Genomic DNA, 9,939 nt, shown 5'->3' on the forward strand with positions numbered 1-9,939 from the left:
AGTGACAGGAGTGACACCAGTGACAGGAGTGACACCAGTGACACCAGTGACACCAGTGACAGGGCCCTGTCCCAGCCCCCAGGAGCTCCCCCACGCACCGGGGTCCTGTGGATGCTGCGCAGGGAGAACATGCTGGTGTCACCATCGTCAGCGATGGACACTCCAGGAAGGTCCATCTTCAGCTCCACACGCTCCCGCTGCTTCCGCTGCTCCTTCAGGATCTTCTTCTTCTTCCTGGGGGAGGCAAAGGAGTGTGGCCACACTGTCCCCATCCCACACAAACACCCCAGAGGCTCAGCCCCTGCCACAGCGCTGCCAACTCCATAAGGGGCTCCCAGTGCTGGGACAGCCTGGAACTGCTGCTTCAGCTGCTTAGAGGAGCCCAAGGACCCCAAACCCACAAATCCCCCCCAGCAGAACAGGCTGACACTGCCACTCTCTGTCTCCATGGCTGCAGCCCCATCTCTCCTCCTCTTTCTACCTCTTCAGCTCCGCCAGCTCCTCAGCCTTCATCTCTGCCAAGGCCATCTCCACCTCCTCTTGTTCCTTTGCCTCAGCAGCTGCAGCTTTTGCCTCCATCTTCTCCATCTTTTCCTCCTCCTTGCCGTCCTCCTCCTCTCCAGAGCTCAGGCTGCCAAAAGGAAGGAGCTCAGAGGAGCTGTGCTGAGGGCAGCCCATCTCAGCCCGGGGACAGCCCTGCTCCCCAGTCCTACTTGATATCCAACTCCTTCGCCTGCTCCTTCAGCTTCTTGGCCAGGAACCGCCGCAGCTTTGTCCTCCAGTTCAGCAGGGCCCTGGGTGGGGTGGCAGCTGTCAGGGACAGCCAGCAGGCCCAGCTGGGGGGTGTGGCTGTCCCCCAGGCCCAGCTGGGGCTGTCCCAGTGTCCCCCAGCACCTGAGCTCCTTGCGGCCCAGCACTCGGATGTCCCTGCAGCACTGGCGCAGCTCCTCCGTGGTGGAGCTGTGATTCTCCAGCTCCCCATCCCCCAGTGTGATCTGGCACAGGGAAAAGGATTTAAATCCCAGCCTCCCCTCCACGGGACAGGGACAGGGAGTCCTTGCAGGCACACACCTCGTTGGCCTTGGAGAGGAAGTCCACGGGGTTGGGAGCCTTGAGGAAGTCCATGAGGGTGAAGCGATGGTACAGGGTGGTGTCACCCTCAGCGTAACCTTCGGCCTGGGGGGACAAGGGGCTGTGGCAGCCAGGGCAGGGGGAAACAGGCAGACCCCACCAGCCCTGAAGGGTGTCCCGCTGCAGTGGCCACCTAAATGTGTCTGTGGGCTTTACTTGAGAACTTTAAAAATTGTTTCCAACTCAGCCTGAGCTAGGACAAGTCACCAGCCCCAGCCCAGCAGCAGCTCCCAGCCCCACCTCAGACACAAGAGCTGACAATGACACAAGACACAAGAGCTGACAATGACAGGTTTGTGTCAGCTCTGTGCTGAGCAGGGGCCACCTGACACAGATTTACTGTCCTAGAGCCACCTCAGAGAGACACAAACCCCGTGTCCAACCCCTGTGGGGTCTAACTGACCCAGCCCCAGCCTCACTATCCCACTGCAGCGCTGCAGCCACTTTAGGGCTCCAAACCTTCTCCAAACTGGCTCTTCCAACACTTCCCATCCCAGAATCTTCCATTTCCCTGAACAATTTTAATCAATACAACCTCTCCAGGCCCAGTCCCATCAGTGTCTGGCCTTGCTCATACCTTGGGCTTCTTTTTGCTGACCAGCTCACTGACAGACTTGGTGGGAACCTCCACATCCTTGAAGGCGTATTTGGGGTCAAAAAACTTGCTGTCGATTTTGTCTGGAGCCTGATAACCTGGGATGGAGAAATGAGAGCCGTGACAGACATTCCTCTGGGATGGAGGAATCAGAACCAGCCAGAATCAGAGCTACTTCTCTGTGGGAGAGGGCTCAGAGCCATTCTACCACCTCAGGAAGAACCAAAACCACCAAAACCATTCCTCCTGGGATGGAGGAATCAGAGACACAGAATTATTCCTCCCAGGAAGAAGGAATCAAAACCTTTTCTCCTGGGATGGAGGAATCAGAACCATTCCTGCTGGGATGGAGGGATCAGAGCCACCAGCAGGTTTTCCCAGCCCCATCCCAGCTGCTCCAGGTCCCCCCAGGTGCTCACCCTGGCACACTACAAAGATCTCTGCAGACTCGTTGCGGGAGGCCTGGGGTTTGGTGGCTTGGACCTTCTGGAAGAACTGCTGGAAGATCCACAGGAGGGGCTGGTAATCCCGGGAACGGAAAACCTTGGTGATGAACCAGCCACCTTTGCACAGGAACTCACAGGCCAGCTTCAGGGCCATGAGGGTCAGGTTGGCTGCAGGAGAGAAGAGGGAGAGAGGGAATGAGCCTTCCCTGGGAGGGTGGGAAGGGGCTGGAATTGGTTTCTCAAAGAAGCTGTGGCTGTCCCATCCCCAAGGCCAGGCTGGGACAGTGGAAGGTGTCCCTGCCATGGCAGGGGCTGGCACTGGACTTTAAGGTCTCTCACAGGCCAAACCACCCTGAACTCTGTAAGAGCAGAGAGATGTCGCTGTCCCCTGTGTCCCCACCCTGGGAGTAGGCGTCGTGCACCCAGCTGGCTCCCACGTTGGGCGCTCCATCGTTCAGCACCACGTCCACCTTCCACGTCTGCAGCTCCTTGCGCAGGGCCTGTGGGACAGTGACACCCATCTGTCCCTCAGCAGGGACCCCACCCCATCCCCTGTGATCCCCCTGCCACCACAGGGGACCTGTGGAGCCCCAGGTGACACCTGGGACAGTACCTGGCGACACTTCTCAGTGGTGATGTCCTCCTGCAGCGTCACCACGTTGGGAATGGGCTTGATGGGCACCAGATCCACCCCTGGTTGAAGAAAAACACCAAATCCCCTCAAAAGAGGCTCCAGCCCATCCCAAGCAGCTTCCCCAGCCACCCCCTCCTCCTCCCAGGATCTGTTTGTCTGTCCCACCCAGGGACTGACCCCAGCTCCACTCACCAATGATCAGGCTGGACACCGGCATGAATTTGGAAGCCACCTGAAGCCTGGGAGGAACAGAGAGGAGCAAAGCTGGAGCAGGACCCCAGGAGAGCTCTCAGCCTGGGGTCGTGCTGCAGGCTCTGGGATGGAGGACACAGCAGGGAAGAGCCAGGACACCCCCAGGCCAGCTGTGGTGGCCTGTCCCCACTCACCAGCCGCCGGGGGCCGCACACAGGTCCAGCAGCGCCCGCGCCTTCTGCAGGAACTGGAACTTGCGATTGAGCTGGAGCAGCTTGAAGGAGGAGCGGGAGCGGAAGCCTGGGGGGAGCAGGGGGTGGTGACCGGGGGGACAGACGGGGACCGCAGCCCCGTCCCCAGCGCCGGGCAGGGCCCTCACCCGTCTCCTTGGCCAGGTGGTAGAACTTGTCCCGCCGGCTCTTGCCCAGTTTGCTTTTCTTGCCCATGGTGGCGGCGCTGGGCCCCTCGGGGGGGCTGGGATGTGCTGTCAGCCAAAGGCTCCGGCCTGCGGGGAAGAACACGAGTGAGGGGCGGCCCCGGCCTCCCGCCGTGTCCTCTCGGTGTCCCCTCCAGTGCCCCCCGTGTCTCTCCAGCTCTCCCTCGTTACCCCCTCAGCCCCTCGGTGCCCTCTCAGTGCCCCCTCCCAGCTCCCGACACTGTCCCCACCCGCACCCGCCGCTGTCCCGAGCCGCGCCCGGCCCCGCTGTTCTCCCCTGCAGCCTCCGAGCACCCGGGCATGACATCCCCCGGCCCTGACACCCCTTTCCCCAGCCCGAGCCGTCTCCCCCGGGACACCGACACGATCCCGATCCAGACCCTGACCCTGCTCCCGGTCCCGCTCCCGATCCAGACCCCGATCCAGACCCTGACCCTGCTCCTGCTCCCGATCCCGCTCCCGGTCCCGATCGAGATCCCGATCCAGACCCTGACCCTGACCCTGCTCCCGGTCCCGCTCCCGGTGCCGCCGCGTGCCCGCACCGCCTTCCCGGCGTGCCCCACGCGGACCATTCAGCTTCCGCTTCCTCCTGCTCTGTTCGCCATTTTAGGAGTGGCGCAGCTCGCCCTCCGCAGCCTGCGGGCGGAAGAAGGGCGAGGATAACGAGTCCCCTGGGAGGTGCGGGAAACAATCGCGGGCCCGATCACTGTCCGTCCTTCCCCGCCGGTGCCCTACAACACCGACAAGTCACCTTTGACCGCTCCAAGATGGCGGCGCAGTCCCGACACGAGTGACCCAATGTTGCGCATGCGCACCGCGCCCGCCAGGGGGGAAGAGGAAGTGATGCAATCACACCGGGAGCGCAGCGGAAGCTGGGGCCGCCATCTTTGTTTGGGCCCGATGCCGGCGGAGAAGATGGCGCTGGACGGGCCGGAGCAGGTGCGGAGGGGCCGGGACCGGGCTGGGGATGAACCGGCGGGGCTCGGGCAGGGACTCGGGGCGCTCCGTGCTGCCCCAGGGCTCTGCTGAGGCCGAGGCTGCTCGGGGCCTCGCAGCGCCGTGACTCGGCGGGTCTCGGGAGGGCGGCGGGGCCTGAGGCGGGACGGGAGCGGGGGCTCGCAGGGAACGGGGGCTAGGGATGCTGTGGGCACCGCTGGGAACACGGGACACCCAGGACTCGGCTCGGGGATCGGGAAGGGAGTGAGGGGGAGGGAAAGGGACCCTCGGGACCCGGCAGCGGGAGCTGGGAACGGGGATGGGAGGAGGGAGGAGCGGAGCCAGGGCCGGGCCCGCGGTGCTGAGGGGGAATTGGGGCCCCGCGGGGCAGCCCCGAGCTCGGCGGGGTGCGGGGGGTGTCGGAGGCCGCTGAGCTGTGTTGTTCCAGATGGAGATGGACGATGGGAAGGGCGGCTCGGGGCTCCGGCAGTATTACCTGTCCAAGATCGAGGAGCTGCAGGTGAGCACAGGGGACACCGGGACAGTGTCACTGCGCTTCCCCCGCCACCGGGCGGCCCTGTTCCTACCCCTGTCCCGGGCAGGACCTCCCCGTGGGCTCTGGGGACACGTCCCTGTGCCAGCTGCCAGAGGACAGAGCTAGGTGGGATATCGGGAAGGAATTGATCCCTGGCAGGGTGGGCAGGCCCTGGCACGGAGCGGCTGCGGCTGCCCCTGGATCCTGGCAGTGCCCAAGGCCAGCCTGGGACAGGGGGAGGGGTCCCTGCCATGGCAGGGGTAGAATGAGATGAGCTTTAAAATCTTTTCCGATGGAAAGCATTCCATGGTTCCATGCTAAAAGCCGTGGTGCTGCGTGTGGGTGAGCCCAGGGCTGCTTAATAAAGCCTTTCCCCTTCAGCTCATCGTGAACGAGAAGAGCCAGAACCTGCGGCGGCTGCAGGCGCAGAGGAACGAGCTCAACGCCAAGGGTGGGGCCTGGAGCCTCCTGCTCATCTGGGGCTTGGGATGGGGGCTCTGGGCTGGGCTTTGGGGGGCTCTGAGCTGGGCTTTGGGGGGGTCTGGGCTGGGCTTTGGGGCTCTGGGCTGGGTTTGGGGGGCTCTGGGCTGGGTCTGGGGGGCTCCAGGCCCTGGTGCTGAGCTGTCCCTGTCCTTGTCCCAGTGCGGCTGCTGCGGGAGGAGCTGCAGCTGCTGCAGGAGCAGGGATCCTACGTGGGAGAGGTGGTGAGAGCCATGGACAAGAAGAAGGTGCTGGTCAAGGTACGAGGCTGAGCTGCCCAAGGTGACAGGGCCGGGCTGGGGCATCGCTCTGTGTCCCCACAGGGGATGGGACAGCTCAGGGATGTGGGGTGGGAGCTCTGGGATGGCTGTGCTGGGCCTGGGGGTGTCCCAGTGGTGGGGTTGGAGCTCCTGCGCCTCACGGGCCACGTGGATGTTCCCTCAGCAGGGAATTCCCAGGAAAACAACTCCAGGGGGGATTTGCTCCTTTCCAGGTGCACCCAGAGGGGAAGTTTGTGGTGGATGTGGACAAGAACATCGACATCAATGATGTGAGTGCCCGGGGGCTGCGGGGGTCCCCAGGGCTGGCAGGGACACCCAGCCCCCGCACTGTCCCCTCAGGTGACCCCCAACTGCCGCGTGGCCCTGCGCAACGACAGCTACACCCTGCACAAGATCCTGCCCAACAAGGTGGACCCGCTCGTGTCCCTGATGATGGTGGAGAAGGTCCCGGACTCCACCTACGAGATGATCGGGGGCCTGGACAAGCAGATCAAGGAGATCAAGGAGGTCATCGAGCTGCCCGTGAAGCACCCGGAGCTCTTTGAGGCGCTGGGCATCGCCCAGCCCAAGGCAAGTGCTTCTCTGTGGGGGTCCCTGGGCTGTCCCCGTGTCCCCAGGCGGGCTCTGAGGTGCCCTGTGGCCTTTCCAGGGGGTGCTGCTCTACGGCCCCCCCGGCACGGGGAAGACGCTGCTGGCCAGGGCCGTGGCCCATCACACCGACTGCACCTTCATCCGCGTGTCCGGCTCCGAGCTCGTGCAGAAGTTCATCGGGGAAGGTACCGGGGGCTCTGGGGCAGCTCGGGGCTGGCTGGGCCCGGGGCCAGGCTGAGCCCCGTGTCCCCCAGGGGCCCGCATGGTGCGGGAGCTGTTTGTGATGGCCCGGGAACACGCGCCCTCCATCATCTTCATGGACGAGATCGACTCCATCGGCTCCCCCCCCCTGGAGGGCGGCTCAGGCGGGGACAGCGAGGTGCAGCGCACGATGCTCGAGCTCCTCAACCAGCTCGACGGCTTCGAGGCCACCAAGAACATCAAGGTAGAGAAGCCAGCCCTGCCTGGGGTCCTGCCAGCCCTGCCTGGGGTCCTGCCAGCCCCCCAGGGCCCAGGCAGTCACAGCTGTCCCCACTGCAGGTGATCATGGCCACCAACAGGATCGACATCCTGGACTCGGCCCTGCTGCGCCCCGGCCGCATCGACAGGAAAATCGAGTTCCCCCCTCCCAACGAGGAGGTAGCAGAGCCACCCCCAGCTGTCCTGTCCCTGCTGTCCCCACCCTCTCCCTGGGAGCCATTCCTGGGCTCCAACCCTCCCTGTGCCCCTGCTCCAGGCCCGCCTGGACATCCTCAAGATCCACTCCCGGAAGATGAATCTGACCCGGGGCATCAACCTGCGGAAAATCGCGGAGCTGATGCCAGGGGCCTCGGGGGCTGAGGTGAAGGTGAGCTGGGGACTCTGGGGACAGATGTGGGCCTGGCACAGGGGCACTGGCTGAGGCTCCTGTCCTGTCCCCTCAGGGTGTGTGCACAGAGGCTGGGATGTACGCGCTGAGGGAGAGGAGGGTGCACGTCACGCAGGAGGACTTTGAGATGGCCGTGGCCAAGGTGGGTGCCAGGGGAGAGGTGACAGTGGGGGGTGACAGGGGCACAAAGTGTTCTGGTGCTGGTGGCCAGGAGCACAAACAAGGGGGTTGTCACCGTGTGAGTGACGTGGGAGAGGCTGCTGGGGCACAGAGCGGCTGCTGAGCCCTCCCTTTGCTCCTGGGGAAATGAACAGCCAGTTTGGGTGCTGAATGTTGGACCCAACCCTGTCCCCTCCCCCAGGTGATGCAGAAGGACAGTGAGAAGAACATGTCCATCAAGAAGCTGTGGAAGTAACGGTGAGGCCGGAGCTGCTCCCTGTGTGCTGTCAATAAAGAGCTGCTGTGGCCAGGCCTGGGCAGAGTTGGGCACTGATTTGGGGACGGGGTGGGGGCTGCAGGACAGTGCACACCCCCCGAGCTGCAGGACACAGCACACACCCCACAGAGCTGCTGCTAACTGCTTTTATTAGAAAAGATCCAAAATAGACAAAAACTGATTACAGAAGAGGCAGGCACCCCTGAGCCCAACCCTGGGATTCTGTAAACACCCCCCCACCTCGGGAGCCTGCAGGGGGGCAAAGGCACTTCAGTGGGGGTGGCAGTGGTGGCACTGTCCCCCTGGTCCCCTCCCTCCTCCCCAGTATCTCCAGTTCTTGGTGCCCCCATGCCCCCACTGGCCACAGGCCCCTGGGGCAGAGCGACCCCCTCTGCCCCCAAACCTCGTCAAGACAAGTGGTTAATTATGGAATTATGTAAAACAGCGGGAAGAGGGGAAGGAATAAACTGATTGTCACAAACTGAGCCCCACCCCTTAGGTCTGTATCCCCAGAGCAGCCCTGGGAGCCTCCCTGAGCCCCTGCAGAGCCCAGTGCAGGAAAAGGAGCTCAATCAATATATTAATTAATTAATCAAATACAAACCCACTGTACAAAACGCTGCCTTTTTTTTTTTTTTTTTTTGCAGGAAAAGGAGCTCAATCAATATATTAATTAATTAATCAAATACAAACCCACTGTACAAAACGCTGCCTTTTTTTTTTTTTTTTTTTCTCGTGGTTTTTCTTTTTATATAAAACCTGTTCACAAAAATAGTGCAAAACGTCGGGGGCCGGGGGGAGCTGGCGTTTGGAATGACGAACTTTGGTTGAAGAGGGGCAGGGCGGGGCGGGCTGGGCTCGGGGTGGAGCTGGCAGCTCCTCCCCGGGCCCGGGCAGCGCTCCCCGGCTCCCGGAGGGGCGCTGGGAGCGGGAGAGCCGCGGGGGCTGCGCGGGGAGGGCGCGATGCGAAGCGGAGGAGGCGCTGCGGGGGCCTGGGGGGAGCGGGGACCCCGCTGTGCTCGGCCCGGGGAGCCCCGGGGGGGGCTCCCATCCCTCCAGGCACATCGGGTTTGTGCAAGTGCTGTGGCTTCCAGTCGGTACCGTCCGGCTCGGGCAGCGGGGCGGGAGCGGCCCCGGGCCCCGCCCGCCTTAAGTGAGGCGGATCCCGAGCACTTGTTCCAGTTCCTGCCGGCGCTGCTGGACCTGGGGACACCGCGGCGGTCACGGAGGGACAGGGGACACTGCCCGGGCTCCCAGGGACCTGTCACTGCCATCCCAAGCCCGTCCCCACCCCCGAGCTCACCTTGGCAAAGATGTGCCTGCCCACGGCCTCCTGCGCCCAGGGCTGTTGGTAGAACTCGGCCCGCCGCTCCTCCTCGGGGTTCCCGATCACATCCGTGATGATCTGACCCAAACGGGATGGGGCACCGGGAGTGAGCTCCACGAGGGATCAAAACCCCTCCCTGAGCTCCAGGATGGACCCAGACCCCTCCCAGCCCCAGGGCTCCAGAATCATGGAATTGTTAAGGTTGGAAAAGCCCTTACCCCAACACCATGTTCACCACTGACCCATGTCCCCAAGGGCCACACCCAGTCCTCCAAGGATGGGGGACTCCACCACTGCCCCAGGCAGCTGTGCCAGTGCTGGACAACCCCTTCCATGAAGAAATTTTCCCCCAATATCCAACCTAAACCTCAGCAGCAATTGTTCCTCTTTACCTTGAGGTCCCTCCTCTGGGATTTGATCCATTCCTGTATGAAATCCTGGGGGTTGTTGCTGAAGCTCAGCATGAAATCCCTCTGTGTCTTCAGCTGGTTGATGGACTCGATGGTCTCGTGGATCTGGGGAGGTGCCAGGGGTCAGAGAGCTGTGTCCCCCCACAGGATACAGCTGTCCCTGCCTGCAGGGCTGGCCCCTGTGTCCCCACCCACCTTGGCATCCAGGGAGGCAATTTCCTGCTGGTTGGTGGTGGAAGCCAGGAAATTGCTCATCTGGGCTTTGAGGGGATCGTCCACCTCCACGTCGATGTCGTAGCAGGCCGTCTTCTTCTGGTCATTGGGGTCCACACTGGGGGAATTGGGGTTGGTGCTGAGCCCCCACCTGACTCGGGGGTGGGTGGACCCTGACAGCAACATCCATGCCCCAAGAAACCTCAAATTCAGTGGTTCTTCCCCTCCCAGGTGACTTGTGCTGGTCCTTCAGGGTGGAGACCTCAAACCCCCATCCCATGGAGCCCCCCCTGGAGGCACAGCCCATCCCATGGAGCCCCCCTGCCCTGGGGACATTGCTTGGCTCCCTCTCCACCCATGGGGCACTCCCAGCCCTTGGGGACAGCACCTGACCCAAAACCCACCCCACTGAGTCTGCCAGTCCTGGA

General features: G+C 63.0%; 3 protein-coding genes across 9 annotated transcripts in view; 1 reads left to right on the forward strand and 2 right to left on the reverse strand.

Moving 5' to 3' along the window:
• The window catches only part of FTSJ3 (FtsJ RNA 2'-O-methyltransferase 3), an 8,682-nt gene extending 4,466 nt beyond the window's left edge, over positions 1-4,216 (reverse strand). The window contains exons 1-13 of one of the 7 annotated variants that reach the window (XM_015651347.2): positions 4,004-4,216; positions 3,378-3,503; positions 3,193-3,298; positions 2,999-3,045; positions 2,786-2,865; positions 2,573-2,672; positions 2,146-2,340; positions 1,709-1,824; positions 1,072-1,176; positions 895-995; positions 714-794; positions 482-631; positions 99-234 (exon numbers count right to left, since the gene is read on the reverse strand). In XM_015651347.2, coding sequence (XP_015506833.1) covers positions 99-234; positions 482-631; positions 714-794; positions 895-995; positions 1,072-1,176; positions 1,709-1,824; positions 2,146-2,340; positions 2,573-2,672; positions 2,786-2,865; positions 2,999-3,045; positions 3,193-3,298; positions 3,378-3,444 — 1,284 coding nt within the window. In that variant the 5' untranslated portion in view covers positions 3,445-3,503; positions 4,004-4,216. Of the gene's footprint in view, positions 1-98; positions 235-481; positions 632-713; positions 795-894; positions 996-1,071; positions 1,177-1,708; positions 1,825-2,145; positions 2,341-2,572; positions 2,673-2,785; positions 2,866-2,998; positions 3,046-3,192; positions 3,299-3,377; positions 3,504-3,820; positions 3,842-3,862 lie in introns of those variants that run through there. The other 6 variants (XM_015651346.2, XM_015651345.2, XM_015651344.2 and 3 more) reach the window with 6 other exon arrangements.
• A 36-nt stretch (positions 4,217-4,252) lies between these two features.
• On the forward strand, positions 4,253-7,598 carry PSMC5 (proteasome 26S subunit, ATPase 5). The gene is made up of 12 exons (XM_015651353.3): positions 4,253-4,373; positions 4,819-4,890; positions 5,287-5,356; positions 5,548-5,645; positions 5,879-5,935; positions 6,006-6,236; positions 6,316-6,442; positions 6,512-6,702; positions 6,798-6,896; positions 6,994-7,104; positions 7,181-7,267; positions 7,487-7,598. The coding sequence occupies exons 1-12, from the start codon at positions 4,278-4,280 to the stop codon at positions 7,538-7,540; spliced, it is 1,293 nt and encodes a 430-aa protein (XP_015506839.1). The 5' UTR covers positions 4,253-4,277; the 3' UTR covers positions 7,541-7,598.
• A 676-nt stretch (positions 7,599-8,274) lies between these two features.
• Positions 8,275-9,939, reverse strand: part of SMARCD2 (SWI/SNF related, matrix associated, actin dependent regulator of chromatin, subfamily d, member 2) — a 7,622-nt gene continuing 5,957 nt past the window's right edge. The window contains exons 9-12 of the mRNA XM_015651354.3: positions 9,494-9,629; positions 9,281-9,403; positions 8,865-8,966; positions 8,275-8,764 (exon numbers count right to left, since the gene is read on the reverse strand). Of these exons, the coding sequence (XP_015506840.1) occupies positions 8,711-8,764; positions 8,865-8,966; positions 9,281-9,403; positions 9,494-9,629 (415 nt within the window). The 3' untranslated portion in view covers positions 8,275-8,710. The remainder of the gene's footprint in view (positions 8,765-8,864; positions 8,967-9,280; positions 9,404-9,493; positions 9,630-9,939) is intronic.

Source organism: Parus major, chromosome 27, assembly GCF_001522545.3.
Source record: "Parus major isolate Abel chromosome 27, Parus_major1.1, whole genome shotgun sequence".
Taxonomy (NCBI): Eukaryota; Metazoa; Chordata; class Aves; order Passeriformes; family Paridae; genus Parus; species Parus major.